The sequence below is a fragment of the Microtus oregoni genome, unplaced genomic scaffold (genome assembly GCF_018167655.1).
Source record: "Microtus oregoni isolate MIOR12 unplaced genomic scaffold, Mior012 000002F_ref0000024, whole genome shotgun sequence".
NCBI classification, from domain to species: Eukaryota; Metazoa; Chordata; class Mammalia; order Rodentia; family Cricetidae; genus Microtus; species Microtus oregoni.
Genome location: NW_024543061.1, coordinates 55,229,093 through 55,255,811, shown reverse-complemented (window position 1 = coordinate 55,255,811; position 26,719 = coordinate 55,229,093). Strand labels below are relative to the sequence as shown.

General features: G+C 51.8%; 1 protein-coding gene across 2 annotated transcripts in view; it reads right to left on the bottom strand.

Moving 5' to 3' along the window:
* Positions 1 to 1,106: 1,106 nt before the first annotated feature.
* Positions 1,107 to 26,719, bottom strand: part of Slc6a1 (solute carrier family 6 member 1) — a 34,160-nt gene continuing 8,547 nt past the window's right edge. For both annotated transcript variants that reach the window (XM_041640000.1, XM_041640006.1), the window contains exons 2-16: positions 17,679 to 17,728; positions 16,738 to 17,062; positions 16,322 to 16,453; positions 16,101 to 16,201; positions 15,039 to 15,148; positions 13,670 to 13,802; positions 10,763 to 10,897; positions 10,495 to 10,598; positions 9,887 to 10,011; positions 8,248 to 8,360; positions 7,904 to 8,035; positions 5,826 to 5,928; positions 4,337 to 4,437; positions 3,794 to 3,961; positions 1,107 to 3,338 (exon numbers count right to left, since the gene is read on the bottom strand). In XM_041640000.1, coding sequence (XP_041495934.1) covers positions 3,234 to 3,338; positions 3,794 to 3,961; positions 4,337 to 4,437; positions 5,826 to 5,928; positions 7,904 to 8,035; positions 8,248 to 8,360; positions 9,887 to 10,011; positions 10,495 to 10,598; positions 10,763 to 10,897; positions 13,670 to 13,802; positions 15,039 to 15,148; positions 16,101 to 16,201; positions 16,322 to 16,453; positions 16,738 to 16,975 — 1,800 coding nt within the window. In that variant the 5' untranslated portion in view covers positions 16,976 to 17,062; positions 17,679 to 17,728 and the 3' untranslated portion in view covers positions 1,107 to 3,233. The remainder of the gene's footprint in view (positions 3,339 to 3,793; positions 3,962 to 4,336; positions 4,438 to 5,825; positions 5,929 to 7,903; positions 8,036 to 8,247; positions 8,361 to 9,886; positions 10,012 to 10,494; positions 10,599 to 10,762; positions 10,898 to 13,669; positions 13,803 to 15,038; positions 15,149 to 16,100; positions 16,202 to 16,321; positions 16,454 to 16,737; positions 17,063 to 17,678; positions 17,729 to 26,719) is intronic.

The window sequence follows — 26,719 nt, the reverse complement described above, 5'->3', positions numbered from 1 at the left end:
TCAGCCCAGACTGATTTGATTGACAGAGGAGGGAAGAAGGAGGAAGCAGGGGTGGGGTGGAGTAGAGTCAGAGAATATGGCATGCCTACAACTGTTGTGCCCCGGATGAAGCATAGCTCGGAGTCCAGTCTAGCTATTCTTGCAACATCTCTGCCAAACTCACATTTTTCTAAATGCGATTAAAAAATTACAATTCTGAAGAACACGTCAAGTCAATGACACAGATGTGCTTCTGATCATCCTCCAGCTTAGATCTTTATTTGGTTGACACAATTGAGTGTGGCTCCACCACACAGCTCTGCGTGACTTCCTTCTTGTGTTGCTCAGTCTTTGAGGGAAGCCCAGATTCACTGAAGTGGACTTTGAGCCCAAATCTCTCTTGGTCTGGGACAGAGTTAGTTTGTGTCCTTGTTGTGTTGTGTCAAGGAAAGAGACTATTGTATGCTCCCGCCCCTAAGAGAGGAAGGTCTTCAGTAGGTGTGGTGGTTTGAAAAGAGAGCTACCAGGGCTGGAGAGACGGCTCAGTGATTAAGAGCACTGGCTGCTCTTCCAGAGGTTCTGAGTTCAATTCCCAACAACCACATGGTGACTCACAACCATCTGTAATTGGATCTGATGCCCTTTTCCGGAATGCAGCTGCACATGTAGACAGAGCACTCATATATAATAAATGAACAAATGAATGAATACACAAATTAAAAACAGAAAAAGAAAAGAGAACTATCTCCCAGAGTCTCTAGCATTTGAACTCTTGGTGCCCAGCTGGTAGTGCTGCTTGGGGAAGTTTAGGTGGTACAAACTTACAGGAGGTGGTGCTCACTGGGGAATGGCTTGCTAGAGGAGGTGCTCGCTGGGGGATGGCTTGCTGGAGGAGGGGCCTCGCTGGGGGATGGGCTTTGGGAGTAAACAGCCTCGCCTACTTACAGTTTGCACCCTCTGCTTTGTGATTGTGGTTCAAGATGTCAGCCTTAGCTTCCCGCTCCTGCCATCATGCCTACTGCTTCCCCGCCATGCTGGACTCTTATTCCTCTGAAACCACAAGCCCCATAAACCTTTTTTTCTAAAAGTTGTTTTGGTCGTGGCCACAGCAAAAGAAAAGCAACTAATACAGTGAATATCATAGAACCTTTATTATTTTTCTTCTAAAGTCTTAGAAACTTACACAACGCCCGTGCTCTAGTTGTGATATCATTTATAGACATTTAAAACACATCTTCATGTATAAATATTTTACATTTGGTCCATAGAACAGATAATTTTACTAAATAATACTGTAATTTTTTTTAAAACAGGCTCTGTATATAGTCTGAATAGTCATATATTACATATACTTTTTATATAGAGATAAATTTACTTGGTGTCTGAGAATAAATCCTTATTGCAAAAAAAGCATATATGATAATACAATTATCTTTTTTTCCCTCTGGGCAAAAACTAAAAAAGAAAAGTTACACATAGTCACAGTTCTCACAGTAATTGTACGACCTTTAATGTTGTGCTCTATAAGGTAAGTTTGGGTGGAAATCGGGGGATTTCTTGCCAAACATCTCAGAGGTGCTTACACACATGAAATATACTGCATTTATCTCAGAAAGACTCGTTCTCAGTTTCACATCTAAGAACAACAAGCAGCAAGAAGGAAATTTCCTGCCCTCATCCTAAAGGGCTTCAAACACAGGCGGGAGGAGGGATGGGGCCACGAGACACAGTGGAGGGTCCTTGCATGCCACACCCTGGACTCTGAGGACAGACACCTGTGCAAGCAGAGTCTCCACCAGGCAGGCAGACTCCTTAACCACGGGACCCCTTTACAGGTGTCCTCGAGAAAAACTGGTCGATTGCCTACACAGTTTCACACGGGACGCTAAATGCCACATGTGAGGAGGGGTGTGCATGTGTGTGCTTTTCTATGTGCATACGTGTTTGCATTCTCTACAGTGTGCTTAATGTTCTGAGGGAGATAGCTTATTGCAAGAAACTGGTGTGCTGGTCACTTTTGGATGAGAATGACAAGAGATTCAAAGGAAAACCCACGGTCACAGTTATTCACCATAGTTATTAAGGATTAGTCATAAACACAGTTTGTGAGCTATCGAGCTAAGGCGCTACGGGACACGACATACGATTTGCTACATGGGAGCCCATCCTCTCGGCAGAGGAGAGAGGCTGAGCTGCTGGAGCTTTCCAGAAATTGTCTCCACTGGATTCACCTACACAGAAGCCCAAGGCCAGAAGGGACGTGTGACGTTTCCCTTTGGAGCAGGTTAACAAGGGAAGCTCAGTGTCGGGGTAGGGTGGGCAGTCTCTGGATAAACCCTCCTCCATTAGCGGTCATCAGCATCTGAGGAGTTTTCAGAAAGGTGAGGAGGGACGGCAGAACTGAGTGGCAGTGACAATCTAAGAGGGAAACCAGGGCCAGCTGGATTCATCTTGATTTAAACAGAACCTTCACCTTGGTTTCCTTGGCCATTGTTTGTGCAAACCTGGGCAGCTCAGAAGGATCACAGCTCCCACTTGGGGAAAGTTCTGGAATGGTGACCAAAAAAAAGGCAATTGTTCTTGTGGCTTTTTTTTTTTTTTTAAATTCTCCTCAGCACACAGGGCCCTTCTGGATAGGCGGCTGCTGTTAATGTCAATTGGGGAGGTGGGACAAGAGACACTGAGCTGCCCGGGTCACAGGGTCACAGGGACAGAGGACCCTCTCCGCTTTGCTCCGAGGTGTCTGTCTAGGGGTGGATCTGTGAAGCTGCCTCGGGAAGAGGAAAGTGAGAAGGAAAGAGACTGGCTCCCAGGGGGCACGAACAAAATGCCATAGCTCTGGTCTATGACCGGTTCAGAGCCAAAGTGGACAGGAATGTCTGGATAACAGTCTATGGTTGGGGCATAGGACAACAGTCTGAATATGACTACAAGCCAGGAGTGTGTGGCCTCAGCTGTCACCCTCTCTGGTAGCATAAAAATGAGCTACTGTGGCAGTTACAAAGGCCAGCCACCCGCTCCTGTTGTGGGGCCTGAGGGAAAAGTCACCAGGCCTCTGGGAAAGCCCCCAGGGGTGGATGGCCATGCAGGGTCCACCCAGAGCACACTGTCCCCCATCTCCCCTCTCTGCATGGTGATGATGTCTGGACCCGCCCCTTGAGGTAGGTGGAGACAGAGAGCATCTTCAGTCTTCAAGGGGTGTGGGTACTGCCAGGCCAGGGTGCCAGTGTTGGGGTGATGAGGGAGCTGCACCCTTAGATGTAGGCTTCCTTGCTGGCTGAGCTGCCAGCCTGCGGCTGCTCAGGACCATTCTCGGGGCGCACGATATCTTCACTGGGCTGGATCATGACCTGGAGGCGCTGTGGGCAGGGTGGTGGTGAGGCTCCTTGCAGTGGGGACCAGCCCCTTCCATCCCTCCTTCCTCCACCAAACCCAGCTCCAGTCTCCTCAGTAGAGAGCCAAATGTCCTACACGGTGGAGGATACCCGGCCAGAACACCGTGCTCTCTTCTGCATGACCCAGAAGCTCCACACTGGTCCTCTGATGCCACACTGACCTCCCTCCAGCTCACCTCAGGGCATTTTGATCCCTTGACCTTTGTACTTCCCATCCTACCCGCCTAAGAATATTCTTTCTGCTTCTACTACTTAGTCTGGCTTATCTTCAGGCTTCTAGGAGGCCACCCGAATCCTCCTCCACCCAGGCAGGTCCCCAGTGACTCAGAGGTATACTCTGTCACTCGAAATAGCACTGCCTTGCCAACTCGGGCCTTCCCAAGTAGACCCTGAGCCCCCCAAGTTGCAGAAGGGCTTACCTGCTTTAGAGAGCCCTTTAGGGTGAGGAACATGTAGGCCATGTACCCGGGGATGAGCACCATGGAGGACAGGGCCATGAGCCAGCCCACACCCTGGCCCCACTTGGGGAACACATAGCTCCCCATGGTAAGCGGTGTCATCTGGACAGCGCTGAAGAGAAACACGCCCTGTGGATGGGGAAGGGCATGACAGTCAGTCCCTAGGGCTGGACCCAGCAAGGCCCTACCTCCACCGCAGCTATCCTGACACGAGGCACCTACAGTGCCTTTCTGGGAAAAAACCCTGCAGAGGGGGCCCTGCCTAAAGGACACCATGATCTTATACACAATATAGGCAGCGGCCCAGTCCCCATCTCAAGGACCTGAGGTGCCCTGCCAGAGTTCTCAGGACCTCAGTGTCCCTCAAGGAGGGAATGAGACTTTCTGAGAAAGAGAAGCTTCTTTGCGTTAGGAACCTGGACTCCTGGGTTAGGCTGAGCTAGGCGAGCTCGGTTCTCTCTCAGTGACTCAGGGCAACGGAGGTTAGTCAAGCCTCATCCTTACCGCCACAATGATGGGTGTGAAAAAGGACCAGCACAGCTTCCACCAGATGCAGGGTCTGGAACCCACCATCTCCTGGATGTTGTCATAGAATCTGTTGACACCTGTGACATGGGAGTAAGAGCAGAAGGCAGGACCGTGGTCTAGGACCCCATTAGACCACCTCTTTCAGGTGTGGCCGTGAGCAAGTCCCTCACTTCTTTAAACCCCAGTGTCCTTGTTTCTTACATGGGACACATGCTTTGGTTTTACTCAACTGTATAGCACCGGAATATGAAGTAGGAGGATACATAAAGACAGGCCTGCCTAGCACCCCACCCACAGACACCTGTTCAAACTATGCCTTCAGTGGCTTTGCCAGGGGGCACATTTCCCCCTGGTGGTCTTACTGTGAGAAACTGATTGTGAAGAAAGTCCACATTTAGTAAATCGATGACAATAAAAGAAAAACCTGGAGCGCTCAGAAAGGAGCAGGTCCATGCTTACTGTGGAAAGCCACAGAGCAGGGAGACCCATCAGGAGGGAAGAGGGCAGAGTGTGGGGAGAGGGTGATGGGGTGCAGGTGGAAGAGGAGGGCAGTGCTGAGCTCTTTCAGAGGGCACATCCTGCTGAGAGAGTTGGCATTTGGGAAAGACATTCTTTGATCTCTGGACTCCTAGGCAGTCATTTGGGGAATTTTGGTCCTGCAAGAAACAAATAACTTAGATTTTTCTTTTGTGATTTGTCCTAAAATAGTTCACACCTGGAATCATACATAGTCTTGCAGTCATTAAGTCCATGGCTTAAAAAATTGTATAGTTTTTCAGATAAAATTTCTTTTTCCCCCCCACATTTATTTATTTTGTTTGTGAGTCGTGAGGCACAGGTGGAAGTCAGAGGACAACTTGGGGGAGTCTTTATCTCACTCCACAGGTGGGCTCAGGGGCTTGAACTCAGGTGGCCAGACTTGGTGGCAAGTGTTTTGAGGCATCTTGCCAGCCGCTAATAAAATTTCGAACCAATCTTTTTATCCTCAAATTTATGAAACCATGATGGCTTGCATTTTATTTTTTAAGATTTACTTATTTTTACCATATGTGTATTAGTGTTCGTCTACATGTATGCTGCATCATGCTCGTGCTATGTCCATAGAGGCTAGAAAAAAAAAACTGGGTCCCTAGAACAGGAGGCTGTGAGACTCCATGAGGGGAGGGTGCAGGAACTGAACCCAGATCCTCTGCAAGAGCAGCAAGTGCTTTGAACCTCTGAGCCACCTCTGCAGCCCCTGGCTTGCATTTTAAATGAGTGTATGCAACTGTCTCAGTCACACTTCTAAATAGGGTAGCTAGCACCTGTGTTAACTAAGCTTGTGGAAGTGTTTCGAAGGCAAAATAGAGGGTTAGTAGTCAAGATGTCATTAATGAACAATGATTGGATGGATGGATGATGGATGGATGGATGGATGGATGATGGATGATGGGTGTATAAATCACAGAAGAGGGCTGGTTCTCACCATAAAACCAGGAAATGGAGACACACTCAAAGAAAACCAGGAACAGCAGGCTCATGCCACTGGCAGAGTAATAATCAAAAAGTTTGAAGACATAAATGCCCCCCTGAAAGAGACAAAGGGATGATGTGCAGACAGTTCCATCTCTGTACACATTTCCCAAGCCCCAAGAGCCCAGTGAGGCAGGGATTAGACACTGCAGCAGGGCAGCTTGAGGGCGGAGTAAAGCAAGCACTTAGGGTCTGTGGCTGCTCACTGTCTGGGTGGAAGGGGAAGACGCCCCATTTCCAGTGGACTTTCGGTATGTCTGGAAAGCAGCTGAGCCATCACCAGCATGTATCAGTGATTCTTCTTTCCTGCTTTAACCCTCTCCTGACTCACACAACACAATAGGCAGAGCTATGTTTTAAATCAAATCTAATGGCGAAGCCGGCAAGGTCTGATTTGACAACCCGCCCACTTTCCCACTGTCTGCCTCCACCACAAGGGCCCCCTCTTGTCCCTATAGCTCCCCAGATGCATTCCTACTGCAGGACCTTTGTGCCCATTCTGCCTGCTTCCCTAAGATTTCCCCTCCCCAACCCAGCACTGACCCTGCCTCATCCCTAAACCTCAGCTCAAGGGTCACTTGTTTAGAGAGGACTCCACCAGCTACCTTGTCTGAGGTAGACCCCCACCCCAGCCCCTGCTGGTCACTCCTCATCCTACTATCCATTTCCCTTCTGCTCAGAAAGAAGCTAATGTCTGTTAGTTTTGACCCCTAGAAAGCCAACATGACAGCGTCCATCATGATAACAGCTGAATCCAGGGGTCATGTTATCCCACAGCAGGTGTGCACAGCATTTCTCTCTGAGATTAACAGAGGGGACTTGGCACAGGTCCCTGCTAAAGTTCCACTTCCAACTTGACTTTGACTCATTCCTGTGAGCATTTGCAAGCTCATTCCCCCATCCCCCTTATTCTGCATCTCCCCCATCCTCTCATTTGCTCATCCCCTCAGTCTCCTCAGCCTCTACCTTCTCAGCCTCCATCCCCTCATCACCCATCCCATCACCTCCATCCCAATATCATCTACATCCCACATCACCCCATCCCCACATCACCCCATCCCCACATCACCTCCATCCCCACATCACCCCATTCTCTCATCATCTCCATCTCCACATCACCCCTTCCCCATATAACCTCCATCCCCACATCACCCCATTTCCACATCACCTCCATCCCCACATCACCTCCACCCCCACATCACCCCATCCCCACATCACCTCCATCCCCACATCACCTCCACCCCCACATCACCTCCATCCCCACATCACCCCACCCCATTTCCACATCACCTCATCCCCACATCACCCCATCCCCACATCACCTTCATCCCCACATCACCTCCACCCCCACATCACCCCATCCCCACATCACCTCATCCCCACATCACCTCCATCCCCACATCACCTCCATCCCCACATCACCCCATCCTCTCATCACCTCCATCCCCACATCACCCCATTTCCACATCACCCCCATCCCCACATCACCCCATCCTCTTATTACCTTCATCCCCACATCACCCCATCCCCACATCACCTCCATCCCCACATCACCCCATCCTCTCATCACCCCATTTCCTCATCACCTCCATCCCTACATCACCCCATCCTCTCATCACCCCATTTCCTCATCACCTCCATCCCCACATCACCCCATCCTCTTATTACCTCCATCCCCACATCTCCATCCCCTCATCACCCCATCCCTTCATCACTCTCTTCCCTTCCTCCAGGAAGCAGGTGGTTATGGCTAGGATGGATACTATATTCTCTAAATTTATCCTACACTTTCTAGTCCAAATTCTGCTTCTCCCATCAGTCTGGGGTTCCATGGATCTCAGTGATGTGCATAGGGTTTGTCATGATGGTGCTCATGCAGAAAAAGATGGTGGCAAAGGCTAACTCTGCGGAAGGAGGCCCAAGGGCTGGAGAGCTTTGGGTCTTGGAAGTGAACGTGTTTCCTGACATGAAAAGATGTGCCAAGAAATAACTAGGGAAAATCTGAGGTATGTCAGATGCTGGTCAGCTTACCTGGGTGATGTTAGAGAGACCAATCAGGTAGGACACGACACACACAGCAGCAATGAAGAGTTCACGGCGATTGCGGAGAAGCCTGGGGTACTCATCCACCAGGGCAGTGATGAAGCCCTCCACGGTACAGAACTTGTTGGGGGAAGGATAAGGTCAGCCGCCTGAGGCAGCCAGCCTCTACCCACCCACCCACTCAAAACCTGGCCTTGTAAGGGAAGATAGAAGGCCTATAGCCAGTCAGCAGGGCTAGGACTGTCTGGGGTCAAGCCCTCCTGGCACTGTGGGGGCTAACCAAGACCAGGCTGGACCCGATGGGGGTCCTTGTGGTGCTGTGGGGGGCTCACCTGGCTGTCAATGCCCAGCATCAGCAGCATGGAGAAAAAGAGGATAGCCCAGAGGGGAGAGATGGGCAGCTGTGTCACAGCCTCGGGGTATGCCAAAAATGCCAGTCCAGGGCCTTGTGGAGGGCAAAACAGAGGGAAGAAAGAGAGAGACTGAGTGCCACCAGTACATGCAGCACACTGGGACACCCGGCACACCTGACAACCCAGCACACACATACACACACACACAGTACACCCAGCTCACTGGGACACCTGGTACACCTGACAACCCAGCACACACACACACACATATACACACACACTCAGCACACCCAGTACACTGGGACACTCGGCACACCTGACAGTCCAGCACACAGCACACCCAGCACACTGGGACACCTGGTACACCTGACAATCCAGCACACTGGAACACCTGGCATACCTGACAATCCAGCACACAGCACACCCAGCACACTGGGACACCTGGTACACCTGACAATCCAGCACACTGGGACACCTGGCACACCTGACAATCCAGCACACACACATACACAGAGCACACCCGGCACACTGGGACACCCGGCACACTTGACAATCCAGCACACACACACACACACACATACACAGAGCACACCTGGCACATTGGGACACCCGGCACACCTGACAATCCAGCACACACACACAGCTCACCCGTCACACCCCCCACACCGTCATTTGCTCATTGTGATCTCAGCTCATCCTTTGGGTACCCTTGTGTGTGCACCGGTCTCCCTTAGGAAGCAATGAGAGTCAGCACTGAGAGGGAAGACAGGTGGTACAGAGCTGTGGCCGACTTTCAGCGAGAGACCATGGGACCTGTCCAGTGGCAGGGACAGTGTGGGCATGGAGAGGCTGAATAAAGACACATGAAGGAGGTAGGTGGAGGGCAGATACTAGAGCTGATGCAGGAGCTTGTGGAGAATGGGGAGGGTAGGAGGAGGCTGGGGCTGTGGAGAGTGGGGGAGGGTAGGAGGAGGCTGGGGCTGTGGAGAATGGGGAGGGTAGGAGGAGGCTGGGGCTGTGGAGAATGGGGGAGGGTAGGAGGAGGCTGGGGCTGTGAAGAATGGGGGAGGGTAGGAGGAGGCTGGGGCTTTTGTTTCACTTAGGACAGCTGAACCCTTCATGAAGTGGGAAGCTATTGGGTGAATCAGATGTGGAATGTCTGTCTGGGGCCTGGGGGAGTGTAGGTCTGGAGACCCCGGACTGTGATCTTCCTAGGTGTGGTTCTGGGGTGGGGGAGGGGAAGCGAGAGTCTGGAAGTTCCAGGAGTTCCCTGTAGGTGAGACAGGAACCTCGGCAGAGAGCATGACCAACCCATTTCCCCAAGGAACAAGTCACATTCCCTCCCTTGAACCTCAGGGGCTTCTGACAGGTACACACTCCCTCCTGCTGTGGCTTGTCTTAGGCAAAAGGGAAAAGGGGTTAGTCTTTGGTACTGGTGACCATGGGAACAGAGTGGGCACAACCTCCACAGAGCCAATGTTTTTAGAGCGATGACCCAAGTCTAGCCTGAAGAGCTTTGTATCCTGGAGTTGACCACGTCCCTGGTGGACCCGCAGGCATCCTCGTGACAACAAATACCATCGCGGCAAGCCCTGCCTTCCCCAGGTAAAGGGCTAACCTGAGGCTGCCACATCAGCGATGGATCTCTTGGTGACGTGAGCCATGAAGCCCACGATGGAGAAGATGACGAAGCCGGCGAACATGCTGGTGCAGGAGTTGATGCAGCAAACAATGATGGAGTCCCTGAAGGGCAGGAGGGCCCGTGAGGTACGTGGTGGGGGAGCCCGTGAGGTGAGGCGGGGTTTGACTACAGGATGGTGGGACCAGAGGGCAGTGACTTCTGAGGGAAGGGAAGAAGGTTCTAGAAGAGAAACTACAAGGTCTGGTGGTCCTAGAAGGGCAATTTCAGAGCAAGACAGGAAGGGTAGGGTAGGAAGGAAGGGGCCACCTAAGACGGCAAGGAGGGACCTAATATGCAAAGAGCCAGGGCAGGTATGATTACAGAAGGTATGGCCTCAGGGTTCCACAAGGAATGTAGTCTTAAATGAAAAGCACGGCCTCCAGTGTGTGACAAGAGTGCCCGGAGACAGGCGTGAATTACTGGGGTAGGCAAGGTGGCAGAGAGGTAGGCAAGCATTCCTGGGCCCTAGCCTCAAAGTGCCTCTCCCAGGAAGGCGTGATGGTGGGCGTGGTCAGGAAGGAACGTCAGGACCCGCCCCCTCACACCTGTACACATTGTTGTGGAAAGAGTTGTAGCTTCCAAGAGCGATCAGGGACCCCAGGCCCAGCCCGTAGGAGAAGAAGATCTGGGTGGCTGCGTCGAGCCACACCTGTGGACAGAGGATCAGAACCTCAGAACCGATGAAGTACAGAATCATCGTAGCTCGCCTACCCAGGAGTCCTCAGCTCCACCTGACATGCTCAGTTACTTAAGGGCGGCAGTGTGCTCTAGACCCCGCGGACCCAGTGGGGTGGGGAGGGGCGAGGCGCTCACCTCCGAATCCGATAACTTGCGGAAATTGGGCGTGATGTAGAAGAGGATCCCCTCCTTGGCCCCAGGCAGCGTCACTCCACGGAAGAACAGGATGATAAGCATGATGTAGGGGTACGTGGCAGAGAAGTAGACCACCTAGGAGCAAAACAGCACCAGATTGATCGATTCCCCCTCGGGGAGCCTCAACCTAACCAGGATTCCTAGCCTGCGAGGGGTGCCCGCCTTTCTGAAGCCCCTCCATGGAGTCTGAATCACTGTCTCAGTGCCCGTTCCCCTATTCCTGTCTTCTCTCCTTGCTCCCTCTGTCCCTCCTCCTCCTCCTCCTAGGTGTATGAGGCTGGTACCTGTCTGTGGCCAAGAGTGAGATACCTTCTGTGAGAGACACTTCTCCACCCTCCACCTCCTGCCAGAGGCCACACCCCATGCCTGGAATTCTTTGTGAAGCTCAGGGCTGGCTTTGAACTCACAGTGATCCCCTTGCCTCCTCGTTCTCAGTGTTTGGTTACAGGAGTGAGTTCTAATTTTTAATCTTGTTGTTTGGGTTTTTTTGTTTGCTTGTGTGTTTGTTTTTCTTTGAGACAAGATCTCATTACGTAGTCCTGGCTGGCCTGGAATTCTGAGAACCACCTTCCTCTGCCTCTGGAGGGCTGAGACTAGGGATGTGTGCCACCATACCCAGCCCCCACCTCTTTTTTTTATTTTTTATTTCCATATTATCCAAGTTACACATATGACATCAGGGAAAGTTTAAAGTCCATGTTGACACACACACAAGGTCCCATAAACAGCTCCTATCAGTTACGTGAGGGACAGGCCACACAAGGCTGACATCTCTGTTTCCCAGTGCCTAGAGCATTCAGTGGACTCTGTAGATGTCGGACAATCATTCAACATTTCAGTTCTTCACTTTTTCTGTGTGGCTGACCGCACGTCCTTGCAAAAAGGGCTCAAATGACTGTGTCACCTCTTCGACGTGTGTGAAGCTAGAATACCTTCCTGCTCAGGTCTTAAAGGCTGCCTCACTGTCTCAGGAAGAAATGATCTTTAGTTACAGAAGTCCTTTGGGCAGTGCCAGCCTCCTCCATGATTTTCCAGCTATACAGGGATCTAAACACAACACAAAACCTGTCTGTATACAATTTTTCTTTTTTAATTTGAAAAAGTGTTATTTCACGCTTGGAAAACTTCCAGCCATGCAATTACTAAATCTAATACCATCAACCTTTCCTAGCTTGCAACTTACATTGCTTTAGAACCTTCTGGAAATGGAACTGCAACTAGCAGGGTATGGTGGCCTCTATGTTGAGCAGAGATGTTTAAACTTTGCCTTCTGTCTAAGAAACTGCTTTGTGCACTGAGCTCTTTGCAATCTCGATTGTTCCCAAGTCTGATGTGATTCCCCACATTGGGGATGGTAAGCATGGGTAGATACTGAGTTACCTTAGTCTCTGTTATTGGACTCTGAGATCCCTCAGTATTAGAAAAAGTAGCCACAAACCATGAAAACAAAACAACAACAATAAAAAAAACCCAACTTAAAAAAAAAAGAGCACTCATCATCAGTAGAACCAGCAGGCTGTGTAACTTTGGGTAATTTCTTACCTTCTCTGAGCCTTGTTTTTGTTTGTCTAGCAAATGGGTGTGATTTTCAACCCCAATGAGCAAAAAGGCTGGTAGAATGAGGACACAGGCCATGCCTAATACATTTCCTGTCTGTACTTCCCTATTCTCCACACTCAGCAGGAGGCTGAGCACACAGTAGGTGTTCAATAGAAACTTGCTGAGGGACAGATAGATGGGTCAACATCCCCAGTTGATACAGGAAGGAGGCTCCCCACTCTATGTTTCTGATAAGAATTCTGGGCGCCCCTCCCCACCACCAATGGTTAAAACTGCTATTAAACACCGAGTTTCCACGTAGAGGGTATCGGCTAGCATTCTGCATAGATTGTCCCTCAGCTACTAATGGATGAGGGGATTGAAGTTCAGAGTGGTCTTGGGACTTATCCCACTCCACACAGCTGTTCCCTGGGGAGCTGAGGTTCTAACTCTTCTCTGAAGTCCCGAACAAAGCCCCTACTTTTCTGCTTCCTGGAGGTACCTAGGAGGGCCCGAAAACCTGCCTCTGCTCGCCCTAGTCCTGGAGATAGATGAGGGGTCTCCTGACTCCAGCACAGGATCTGAGGACCTGGAGGGTCCCAGGGCCTACTAGACTGCAACACGAGTGTGTACCACCTCTGCTCCCTTTAGACCAAAGTCAGGAGTAAGTCAGCTAGCTCTGTCTCCACATTGTCCAACAAAACTCGAGGCCAGCTGCCCTCCTGAGCCAGCGTCCAGATGGCTCCAGCCAGATGAGCCAGCCTGATCCCTGCCTGCACTTGTGTAATTAGAAGGAAAGGACAAGCACCCTCCACAATGTTGCAGACCCTGACGGGTGCCAATGAACCACCGGGTATGTGTTATTTCATAGGAGAAAAATGAGTTTCAGGGGGACAGAGTGACACACCCATGGTCACAGAGCCAACTTGCTATCATGCAAGGATATGAACTTGGGGATATGTGCCACTAGTCATCCATCCCTTCATCCATGGGTCAGGATAAAAGATGGCATCCTGGGTTCCTGTACTGGGCACAGGGTGGCACAGAACAAGTGCCAGGGGAAGCTGGTTCCGTGACCTTAGAGGAACACCTGCCATCTAGTGATGGCTCCATCAAGCCCAGTGGCATCTGTGACCCTGGCACTGGCTGGTCTCATTTCACAGGACTGTACCGAGGCACAGAGAGCTGAAAGCCCTTAACTAAAGTTAGATGGAGCTTGTAGGTGAGCCCTGGTCCAGGACACACCTTCTCCTGTAGAACTGTCCCCTCTCCTGTGCGCCCCCATTATGCAGACACACACTTTCCTACCTTTCCAGTCCAACCAACACCCTTCCAGATGCAGAAATACACAAGCACCCAGGCAATGGCCAGCGTGATGGCTAGTGGCCAGCGGATCTGTCCTGGCTTGTCCAGCCCATCCGTCATCTGGTGCATGTTGCGCCTGGGGACGGAGGAAGAAGGAAAGGGTCACATGAGGCCAGCAAGAGGTGAGTGACCAGGGCTCCGACACAGATCACACCTTCCTCGGGGGTTCTGATGACACCATGACCTTGTAATTTGGACAGGGACCTTGGAGCCATGACACTCACCCTGGAGACTGTCTAGCAGGAGCAGGATTTGGGTCAACTGTGACTCCTGGGCTACTGCGCCTCTACTCTGCTCTACCCAGCCTTATGGGATCCTCCTAAATCCCAGGTAGGACCACCTAGTCACTCTGGTCACTCTCCTGCCTGAGACCTTGTAGCACACAGGACCCTCTTGTCTGGACCTGAGCCCTCCCACGCGCCACAGCTTGCCCTTGCTTCTCAGCACAGTCCCTCACTGGCACCTTCTGCAGCTGCTCCCCTCACTGAGCTGGCACACACATGCTTTCTCGTGTCCCCCTGACCCCCCATTCCACCTGTTACAGTGAGCAGCAACATGCTCCTGCGGGCTGGCCCAGGGCATCTCTCCTACCCTGTATATCCTCCTACCAGTATGGATCATTTGAGGCTATCAATGCCTGTTGGCACGCTCAGGTCTCTAATTACCCTGGCACACAACAGGTGTTCAACAAACATTCGGGGATAAATAGTTGAAGGAAAAGCCACATTACCTGCTGCCACGCTCTGGCACAACCTCCCCAGCCCCCCGCTGACACCACTGGCACAATATTCCCAGTCCCCCGCTGACACCCACTGGTACACCCTCCCCAGCCCCCTGTGCAGACACCCACTGGCACACCCTCCACAGCTTCCCACTGACACTACTGGCACAACATTCCCAGCTCCCTGCTGACACCCACTGGTACACCCTCCCCAGCCCCCCGCTGACACCCACTGGCACACCTTCCCCAGCCCCCTGCAGACACCCACTGGTACACCCTCCACAGTCCCCTGCTGACACCCACTGGCACATCCTTCACAGCCCCCCCCCCCCGCTGAACCCAGTGGCACACCCTCCACAGCCCCCCTCCCCCCACCGTTGACACCCACTGGCACATCCTTCACAGCCCCCCCCCCCCGCTGAACCCAGTGGCACACCCTCCACAGCCCCCCTCCCCCCCCGTTGACACCCACTGGCACATCCTTCACAGCCCCTCCCCCGCTGAACCCAGTGGCACACCCTCCACAGCCCCCCCCCCCCATTGACACCCACTGGCACACCCTCCACAGCCCTGTGCCCAGTCCCCACTCACTCCCAGAACTCCACTACAGCGCTAGTCATGTTGGTGGTATTGACCAGGCTATAATTGGAGAAGCAGCGATCAGTGTTCCAGGGGTTGTCACACTGTTTCCATGGCAGGGTCTGTAAGGGCAGAGTCACAGACGGATTCCACTAAGCCCCTGGGGCTGGCCAGAGGGGACTCTACTCCCCCTGCCCACGCTTATCACCCTTTGCACCTGCGCACAGCCATTTTCCCACCTCTCCTTCCCAACAGCTCTCAGAGGCAGGTGGAAAAAACCACGCCACCCAAATGTGACCTCCTGACCCCCTCACCAAGGACCAACTTCCAAGCTGCACTGTGTCCACCGGGATGACCAGTGTGTCTGTCCCATGTGTAGCTTAGCTCTAGGCTCTTCATACAGGACTTAATGGGGGTGAGTTTCCCCTTTTGTTTCCTTCCTCTTCCTGGTCAGACACAGACCACGTAAAATTCACTGCCATTCCTTGCACCCCTCAGCAGCATGAAGCACACACAATTGTGAAGCACCACCTTCTAGAAATGCCATCTCCTTTGCTCACTAACTTCCCGTCCTCCAGGCTCCCCCCACGATGCCTTCTGTCTCTTGGAGTCTGACTACTTGCCGGTAGAATCACACAGCATCTGTTCTCTGTGATGGCCTTATTGTCTTACAAAACACAATGCTGTGATAATATGGCCTAGGCCCCAGAGTTTCTGAGACCCTGCTTTTGCTTCTTTGAACTCAGAGACAGAACTGCTGGATCACGTTCATAAACGAGAGCAGTGAGGGCTCAGAGAAGTGATAGCTCATCCATTCCTGAGGTTGCACAGCTGGTGGAGAGTAGAGTCAGCATTCAGACCCATGCCTGAATCTGAGTCCATACAAAGTGTGCCAGCAGATCCAACCGTGGGATGCCTGAAGTGCTAGACTGAGGTCTTTAGTGTGGCTGGCCACGGATGATGCTATAGGAGACAGACGATACCCCTCATTTAAGGACTGACCCAGGGAGCACATTGGGGACCCCCACAGCCCATGTGGGCCCTGACCACTGTGGTCAGCCTACAGCCACTCACTGTGGTGAAGGAGTTGTACAGGTAATAGATGGCCCAGGAGATGATGACAATGTAGTAGATGTTCAGCCAGAAGGACAGCACAGCCGCAGCAAGACCCACGCCTGGGGTGGAACACACACAGTGCATGCTCAGATATGGATTCAAGGCTTCCTCTCCCTGAGGACCTTGGGTGAGGCCACTCCACCTGCCCAGCACCCCCCCCCCCACACACACACACTCACCCTTGAACATGGGAGCCAGCTTCCACACGCCTAGGCCCCCAATGGAGGTGTACTGGCCTAGAGAACACTCCAGAAGGAAGAGAGGAACACCCGCAAAGATGAGCGTCAGGAAATATGGGATCAGGAAGGCCCCTGGAGGAGAGACATAATCATGGCCCTGAGTCTCCTGCAGCATTCCCTTGTGTCCCACCCACAAAGTATCGCCCAGGACCAAAGACATTCCTTCATTCAAAATGCACCCCAGCCCTTGCAAGAGACAGATGCTTCTGACATCACTGCCACAGACAAACGTAACTGGGGACTCTTAATTAGAGGATGAGGTGATAAAGAGATCTGTTCTCAAAGCTCCTCCCTTCCCTTAAGGCAGACCCAAAAGATGCAAAGACCTGGCCCGAGGTCACCAGGTGGCCACCTACCACCACCATTTTTCCCACAGAGGTAAGGGAACCGCCACACGTTGCCCAGCCCTATGGCGTAGCCCACGCAGGACATGAGGAAGTCGAAGCGACCCTTCCATGTGTCCCGGTCAGGGAGGTCCCCGGCCTTCTTCTGCACCTTGACCACCAAGGTTTTGGGCTTGTCGCTGGCCACAGGGGCCTCGCTGACCTCAGTAGAGATCTGCCCATCGGCCACCTTGCTATTGTCAGTCGCCATGTCTCGAAACACAAACTTGGCAGCAGGGGTCCTGGTGGATGGACGTGTGATGTCAGCCCCGGTCCACGTGGACAGCAGCTTTGCAGCCTGGGGACATTGTAGGAGGACAGAGTGGGTTACAAAGAAAGGGCAGGGGAGCCTGAAAGTGCTTTGAGTTCTAATCCCCACCCACTTTAACATGTCGGGGCTGTGCAACTTTATCTAATTGCTTCCATCTCTCTGTGCTCTGTTCCAGCTTTTTAAAGCAAGGACTGCAGCACACCTCTTCACGGACTGTTGGGAGGGAATGCAAAAGAAGCCATGTTTGGTGGAACACTAGACTGAGGGTGGAGGGTCACGATGAGGGCGGCCTGCAATATAGAGTGAAGATCAAAAAAGCAAACAGAAAGAAAAAGAATCTTGTTTGTAACCAGCTGAGTACATAGTGTTTAGTACTACGACTTAACACTCCAGTGTTGTGTGTGTGTGTGCAGGTATACATGTGCAGGTATGTGTGTTTCTTTGTGGGGCAGATGTCAACCTTGGGTCCATTTTTCCTGAGTCTCTAAGTGTGTGTCTCTTGCTTGGGACTGAACTTAGGGCCTCACGTTGGTTCTGAGTCCAAGTACTTTACTGAGTCATTGCCATGATTGCTCTGAGCTTCAGTTTCCCCATCTGTAGAATGGGGCCCATCTCCTGTGCCCCAGATGGTGGCTTATCTTACCCGACGGCTCTCTGCAGTGGGTCCTCTCCTTAAGGCTCCCTCCGCAGAGCCTGAAGAATAAAGTGGGGAGACAGTCAGGGAGATGAATGGGCAGGCTAGACCAAAGAGCTCTGGACAGTTGGCAGGAAGCAACAGGCAGGGGGAAGCAGCTGAGACGTAGGCTGTGCGTGTGACTGCAGAGCGAGTCCATGCAGCTCAGAACTGGCCCGCGGATACGGAGACATGCAGGGGAGGCTGTGTTAGGAGGATAGTCGTGGCGATGGGCAGGGTGTTCCATAATTTTATTGGGGGAAAAGAGGAACCAGGGGTAAGTCAACGCTCAGGGCCTGCAGGGTATTGGGAACTGGGCTGATAATTTCTTTTCTTTTTTTCAATATACAAAATTAAAGTTTACTCCAGCTGATACTTTTCTCCATCCTCCATATAAACATGCAGAAAGGTTATAAAAATGATGCCAGAGCGCAGGGAAGAGCCCTGTATTTTGTTTAGTGTGAGGAAGTAGGCCTATTTAAGGTTCTGCCCCCTAAGCATGCCAACAGACATCCATGGAATTTATTTTCTTCTTTGTGTGCTAACATTTTTTTTCTAGAACATTCTATAGAAGCTGTCTAACAAAATGATGCAAACTAAACTTATGGAACCCACAGAACAAACTGGATCACAGGAAGGAAGTGCTGCTTCATGGCTCCCACATAGGAGATGAGCAAAAGCCGTGGGTAGGTAGCATGGGTGTTGTGCCTAGGGCCTGCCCCAGATGCCCTGTGTGCAGTGCGTGGCCTTCAGCCCCTCACATGCAGCCTGTTACCCAGCACCACCGTGTCCTCCTCATGGGAACACTTCACAATCACCCCTGCTTCTTTTCAAGGTGGCCTGCTCAGTTTGAGCCTCCTGCATAGTGATAGGCTTGTTTTGAATTTTTATCTCCATTCTGGCCAGGTCTGGCCAGGTCTGGCCCCATCAGGGAAGCTGTGGCCTCAGGTAGAGGCAGCCTTCATCTTCCAGGATAGAGAGAGCAGGAGGCTGAAGATGAGGCCTGCTCCAGCGTCAAGATATGCAGACAACTCGGGTGGGACAAACAAATGGGCTCACTTCTTTCGTGACCACAGTGTCCTCGGTTGTCCCACTATCCCAGTAGGCTCCAGCTGCCATATTTATTTAGAATGATCAAATCAACCTCAGGCCAGGTCTGAACATGTGATCTAAGCTAGCCAATTAGATTCCTTCCCAGGGATCTGGACATCACGTGCTGCCCAGCCTGTACTCAAGTGTGGCAGAGAGAGCCAGCTGTTGAGGAAGAGGATATCTTGCTGATGTTCTAGTCTGCACTTCCAGGGTCTTCTAAAAGCCCAGCTACTCTACTCTGGGATGCCAGTGTCCCTACTATGGCTTTTAATGAAGTGTCAGGTCGGTTGTGAGGCTTGGCTCCCACCAATGTCACCGTTGCTAGAGTGGTTGTCACAAAGCTGAATTCCACCTTCTAGGCTCTCTCCGGCTGTGTCTCAGGAAGATTCAACAAGACGGCCATAGACTCCCAGCTTCCATAAGGCTGTTGTCATTATTCAACAGTGGCCTGTGGCATTCTGTAACTGCAGCACTGATGGGCAAGGATGGTCCTCATGGTCATATGTGGCTCAAAGACTCCTTGACCCCTTGGGTCCTCAGAGAAGGCAGTCCACAAGTCCTCAAGTTCACCCCAAGGGTCCCAGGAAGAGCTGGCCCCGAGGGAGCCACGCTGCCATTTCTGTTTTCTGGAAATGTGTATCTGGATTCATGCAAACACCTGCAGCATCCGAGAAAGAGCTGCAGAGCCAAGAGCTGTGATTTCATGTCTGCGTCTGAACATAAACAAAGGAGGCTGGTGTGAAGGAACTGGTGCCCGCGGGAGGAATCGGGATGCAGAGACTGACTTGCCTATTACAGAAGCCACCTTATTCCTGAGTCTGACCTTGGCTCCCTCCAGGACCTGCTCATGCTGGGTGAGCTGCCTAGCCTATCTGACCCCATCTGGATAAATGGGGGAGGGGGCGGAGATGAGAACAGAAAGACCAGGCACAGAGACATGCAGGATAACTCCTAACTCCGGCACTGGCTGACAGGGGCTCAGGAAATCTCAGGCACTAGGTGGACATTCACCCTTTCACCTGGAGATGATCTGCACCCAGGACTCCCAACTGCACCCATGTGAGAATACACCAGCAGGGCTAACACAGGGACGGAGGGCCACGCACTCTGAGACTCTGGTCCCTCAGAGTCTCAGCACTTCAGAAGCCAGGTATCAGTCCTAGTGGTAAACACGTGAATCTCTTCTCTGTGTGGGTCTTTACGTCAGTCGGAACAGGAAGAGGTCCAGCTCATCCCTGGTAGAGGCTGAGAGGGGAGCTGGGCTGGAGTAATGTGCACAGGGACTGGTTTTGAGTCAAACAGAAGACTCACTGAGAAGATAGAGTTAATGAAAGAGACCAGAAAGGTGGTGAGCGATTCAGTGATGGCCCAAGCCTCTTCAGTATGGTTCTGGGACCAAGTCCTGAAATCATTGACAAAAACATAGCTAAGCAGAAAGAGTTCTGTGGGTCCCTCTGCCGGAGACTTTGCCAGGAAGGAGTGAGGAGTTGGAAGCCCTAGATCAGATGTGGCAAATGGGTCAGAAGTGGCCCTTGGGCTTGTTTTATTTGGCCAGAACAACAAAATTCAGTTTGAATTATTAGTTGGAAATGTGACACTCTGGGATATAGTGTTTGAAGCAGAGCAAAGACCCCAAGGCCGGAAGGAGCTCTTGGTGTTAGCAGAGAGGTCAAGAAGGGCGCAGGTCCAGGTGGAGGGGTGACAGGGGTCATGTCACACAAGGTCTTGGAGGTTGCAGTTGAAATGATTTTTTTTTGTATTATAAATGGGTGGGGCTCTCAGTCTGAGAGTCCAAGAGAGACATGGGGAGTTGGTCTCGGCCACTAGGGCACTGGGCCTGCTGGTAGCCTAGAGATGGGCGCCCAGGGCTGAAGCAGTGGTCAGCTGTGCAAGAGGGGCGTGCAGGGACACCCTGATGGACAAACTCCCTCTGTCTCCTGGCTTCAGAGGGCCTGGTGTGGAAGGAAGTAGGCAGAGGCCGGGAAGCCAGGGCTGGAATGTCAGGGGTGCCATTGTCCCAGCTCATGGGTTGTGGGTCAGGGGAGGCAGAGCAATCAGCTTGGCTTGAATGCTGCTCCTGCTTGCTTCTCTCCCTGCTTCCCTTTCCTCCCTCCCCTTTCCCTGCTTCTCTCACCCCTCCTCCTTTCTCCCTCCCTGGCTGGGCTCACTGCTGCTTCATCTTGCTCCCTCTCTTCTGCTCTGTAATTACTGGAATGGCAGAGGCTTGCAGCAGCTGTAATAGCCCCCACTTGCTTTTATCTCTTTCAGAACTGTGATGGTTCAAGAAAGAAATTAATATTGGGCTTGGCATCATTCCAAGAGGAAACAATGCATTTTATTATCTGATTGAGAGAGAAATGCTAGGCCCACCCTTGGGACATCTGCTGTGTACTCAAGTCCCAGTGCGTCGATCCTGTCACAGAAGTGCTGCATGTATTAGGCACCTACTGTATTCCAGGCATGTCACAGGAGTTCTAGTGCCCAGACTTACTGCTGCTACTTAGGTTGGATTACTATACACCCCAGAGAGAAGGAAACTGAGGACTGCCAGCCTAGGGCTGCAGTCAGGGGGCTCTCAGGGGGCGGTTCCAGCCTTGCTCTGCACAGGGCAGCTCTGGTAGCAGCAGTGTCCGCTGGGACAAGGAAGTGTGACACAGGTGTGCTGGGCCTGGAAGCTATGAGGGAGGGAACCCAGATTTTGTGGGGCTGGCTTCCCATCTGATCTCGGCAGGGTTCTTAATTGGGATATTTGGCTTGGGCTAGTTTTGGGCTTCAAGAATGTGGTGAGAATCGAAGCCAGGACACACAGGATGTGCCAATACGGGGCAGTTCCAGGTGCCAGGCAAAGAGATGATCAGCCATACACACTCTCATAGGGAGCGACTCGCAACGACAGCAAGCCCAGGGGAGAGAGGTGAGAGGGATGTGAGGTCCTGGAGGGCCACAGGTGTTCAGGGGAAAAGGGCTGCTTCCGGCAAGATTGATGGGACTGTCCAGCTGGACCTCCAGAACAGTCCCCATTCTTGGACCCTCAGCTGACATATAAGGGGACCAAAGAACCTCCCTGGTCTAGACGGGCTCTATACAACATTTATATATCTGCATAAAGCCCAGAGAAGACCGGCACAAGCTCAGGATCACACAGCACAAGAGTGACTTTATCTTTCCAGTCTTTGAACTCTCCCACACTCATTCAAGAACTGCAAACCTCTTGACCACCTCAGCCTACCCCGGGGTCAGCAGCAGCCCTAGTACTGGATGCTGGGAAAGCCTAGCCTCCACTAGGGAGTTCCAGGAAACCACTTCTTTTCTCAGAACTCAACGGAAAACCCTCATGGAGTGTTGTGGTTTCCAGCTTCATGTCTGACCCAGAGAAGAGTAAGATACCGAAGCTACATGGTCAATAGTCCCATCTTGCAGTCATGATGCCCTATCTCAAAGAGGTCAAATGAGCTGTCCCAGATCACCCAGAACTTAACCTGGGCCCTAGAGTCAGAGCCTGGCCTACCGCCTCCCTTAGCTTGTGCATCCTGGGCCCAAGCCTGGGTAAATTCTCTGTGACTTTTAGGCTCCCTGGGCACAGAATCCATAGCAGTTGGAATGGCCACAGCGGGAGGGCTGGGGCTGCTAGGAGATGAAGTTGTCCGTGCAAGAGGAAGAGGAAGCTGAGGCTCTGGTCCTTCCAGGGAGAAGGCAGCTGAAGGTACCCTAATACCCTGTTGAGAACATCATCAAATGTATAAGCTGTTGCTGCTCTGAATAACTATTAAGCTATCAATTAGCAACAACTGCACTCCACAGAAGAGTAAACGGAGGCACAGAGAGGCAAAGCAACTTGTCAAGTTCTCCTAACCAGAAGCTGGGTGTTGAGATTTGAGTGAGAGGTAACGTGACAGCCTGACCAGTACCCCTCATTCGGCTGAAGACCCTGGCTCTCAGCTCATTAACTCACCAGCCATGGGGAGGAGCACTGAGCTCACACCTCACTAGCTGGGTAGCCTCAAGCCAACCACTTGCCCTCTGTGCCTTAGTTACCTCCTGTGTGTAAGCAGAGGGGCAGGGCTCTGCTTCCCAGTGACCTTAGCTTCCTCATTCCGATTTCATTCTTTCTCTCTCTCCATCACACCATCGGCATCCTGCCAAACCCCATTCTGACGCCTAATTATCTGGTGTCTGGTGGTGCACCTCATTTTGTTGAGGCAATTTTCAATCTAATCTGCCCGGCATCGAGTGAGCCAGGTCCCATGCTGGGGACTGGGGGATGAGATTCGAGATGGAGTCTGCAGTCTCCTTATGGAGCTCCCAGGACATTTGAGAGATGAACACAGATGGACCAGCACCACGGACTCCTTCCTGGGCATAGCCAGTTGCTGTACAGGGCCTTGTGTGCAGGAAGGGGTGTTTATTCTACAGTGGGACTGCAGATCTAACCCACTGAAGTTTCCTGTGCCTTTAATATGTCTGTATATCTCCTATACCATGTCATTTGACCCCCATCACGTGCCCATTGCACAGATATGGAAATGGAGGCCCAGATAAGGAAAGCCTGCAAAAGTCCAGGAGAGGGTTGTTAGATTGGTTGCCCAAGCTCCTGAGCATGAATCTTTGTGGGGACACAGGACCACCAGCACACAGGGGATTTGACACCACTGCCTGGTCCTTGTGAGAGAGGTGCCAGATTTGTACAAATGGGACTCGGTGTCCCCTACAGCTCTACACACAGCACCAGATGCATGTGTGTTCTCCTGACTTCCATCCTTAAGATCCAAGGACAGCGTATATCCTCAAGCCGGTGTTGGGCCAAGTGTTTAAGAAGGGGCTTTCAGGAAACAAAGCAAAAGGCTGGATGGGTGGCAGCTGCTGCTGTCCCTGGTATAAACACTTGCATGCCAGATCACTGGGGCCAGTTGGAGGAACCCCCAAGATGTGGCAGGACAGTAGGGCTTTGTCTCTAGTTCTGCAGATAGCATTTGAGATGCTGTTTCTTATGCAGCCAGGATCCTCACTACCCAGTTACCTCATGCTGGAGCCTTCTGATGCTTCCTATAAAGAAAGTCCCGAACCACCCCCTTCGCTGGCTCTGAGCATGCTCTGTAGCCCCCAAGTGTGCCAGCTTACTGCTCTCCCCACCCACCCCAGCATCAGCATCCCAGACCTAAGAGAGGGCAGGGAGGCATGGAGGATGGATATGAAGGAGGGAGGAATGGAGAGGGTGGGATTAGGAAGATAAGAGGGGGGAGAAGGAAAAATAAGAGGAGGCAGAGGGCTGGGAGATGATGGCAAGGAGGAAGAATAGAGGAAAGTGAGGAGGAAGGGAGAGGATCGAGGAGAGAGGGGAAAGGGGAGGGGGTGGTAGAATGGACTCCTGTTCTGCAGACCCAGACTGTATCCCTTCCTAAGTACTCAGGGAAGGAGGGAGCACACACCTACCAGACGCAATCTGAGACTGGAGGAGCCCAAGGTCATTCATGGGAAATGATCTGAATTCAAATTTGGCCTCAGGACACGGGTCATTGATTTCTTCTGTATCCTAACTAGGTTCGAGGTGCTAAACCCCCTACACAGACTTCCATGCAGGCAGCTGCCTGCACATCCAGTCCTGCACTGGACACAAGACAACCTCACAGAGGCGAGCCAGGGGTGCTAGCCCCTCTCCTTTCCTGACCTCCTGTGGTGGCAAAGGCAGGTTCTCTGGAGGGCCTCTGTTCCAAGGCCGCCTCTGCAAAGACTCGGAGCTCGGCCCACCGGAAGGATTAACTGGGACCAGGAAATGAATGACAGGGTGACCACTTGGCACTCGCTCACATGGCTCTCTGCCTTGTAAAAGCACTGTGAGAGCCCATGGGGTTAAATAACCATTCTGCCTTTTCTAGAATGTTGGAAACTCCCACAGGAGTTAACAGAATGCAAATTTGGGGGAGTGGGGACTCTTGCCAGGGCAAGTTGAATTAATCACATCCCTAGTAAGTCACACGTAGAAGTGAGGCCAGGAGGAGGCCTGTCTGGGTGGCACAGAATAGCTCGGCAGTGAAGGTAACCAGGGACAGTTTCAAGGTTCCTGGCCAAGCATCCATACTGGGGACACCCTTCCCAACAGTGTCACAGGCTTTACCCAGCCCTCCCAGAGGCTAATGGTCAGCAACAAGGTCACTGAAGGTTGCCCAAGAACCAGTGCTCTTTGGGATAAATATGTCTGTCTTATATGATGTCTGCTTAGAATTTTCAGATCTGAATTTGCATCCCCTGGAGAGGGAGCTGAGCCCCAACATTACTGTCACCTTGTCCCTAACTCCCTTAGTCACGGTTATGACCACTTGGCCCCAGTGGGCTTTGATTTGTAGTCCTAAGGTACGTGGTGCCACCATAGTTCCACAGCGGAGTGCTTCTCTGGGTGTAGGCGAAGGGTGAGGGTAGAGGCGGCCCTTTCTAGGGGTGTCAGTGTCTCGCGGTGATGGAGTTCAGAAAAGCATGCCAGGCATCTGCTTTCTATTGGGAAACAACAAATCCCATTCCTCTTTTCATAAGATCTCAGACAGGGTAAAAATAACCAGAGCAATGGTTCTCAACCTTCCTAATGCTGCATCCCTTTCATATGGTGCCTCACATTCTGGTGACCCCCAGCCATAAAATTATTTTGTTGCTATTTCATAACTGTAACTTTGCTTCTGTTATGAATCCTAATGTAAATATCTGTACTTTCTGATGGCCTTAGGCAACTGCCCTGAAAGGGTTGTTCTACCTTCTTCCCCAGGAGTCCAGGCCCATGGGTTAAGAAGCACTGGGTTAAGAAGTACTTTACAAGGATGAGAGGGGCTATATTCTCAGAACTGACAAAGGGTAGAGTTCCGGGGTCTAAGGCTGATTTTATGTTTATAAAGATACACAGAGGCTCACTTTCATGTCTGCTGCTCACTTCTCTCCTCGGCTTTCCAGAGAGATTCCACGCGATGACTCTCCACCCTCTCCTTACAGTGAAAATCCTGATAGAGGAAGAATCCCAGAAGATGGTATAGAGACTGAACAAATTCCATAGGCTCCAGCCTATGGATAGCTCCTGCTTGGGGTCAAAGGGTGAGCAGATGTTTGTCACAAGCTAAGACGGGAAGAGCAGAGCAGGACCCTGGCGCTGGGAGCAGGGCAACCTGCTTCTGAGTCACAGTCTGAGGAGTAAAGGTTAGTCATAAGCTCTCCATGCAAACAGAGCGTCTCATTCGAGGACTCGCGCTTGGGGAGTACAGTGAGGTGAGTACCTAGGACCCAAGACAATGTTGACGGCTGACATCGCTTGTTTTAAGGTATTGGTAGGGAACCAGGCAGAGGAATGATGTTGGGAGTTCTCAGCTACATGCAACAGATTACGGCAGCCGGGGAAATCCCAGGGAGAAGTTGATCATTTCAAACACTTCCAGTGAACTCCTCAAAAATGAGAAGGTTGCCAAAAATCTTGACTAAATGTGAACAGTTCTCTGCCTCTGAAGGAGTCCCTTGTCCCTCTCCTGACTGCAGATGAAGGTTTGGGGAACCTGTTAGCCAACACTGTAGGCTGTGTGTAGGGGACGCACAAGCAGGTACAACCTCATCTTAAGGACTGGGTCTGCTCAGACAGGTTCAGGAAAAGGAACAAAATGGTCGCCTGCTTCCATCTCCATTGGCGCTTGCAATTCTCCCTCAGGGATGGCTGCACGCCCAAATCCAGCTCTCTCTCTCTCTTTCCACTTCCAAGAAGGAATGGGGTGACAGCCAGCTCACATCCCTATCAGCATGCAAGCGATAAACTCTGGGGTTCCTCAAGGTGTTACCCTCACATTCTCTGATCCAGGAGAGAAATGTATTTTACCAGCTGTCCAGGCGAGAGACATCAATGGTGCGGGTGAGAATATTTTCCAAAGATGCCCGTGGCCTGCGGTCATTTACACAGC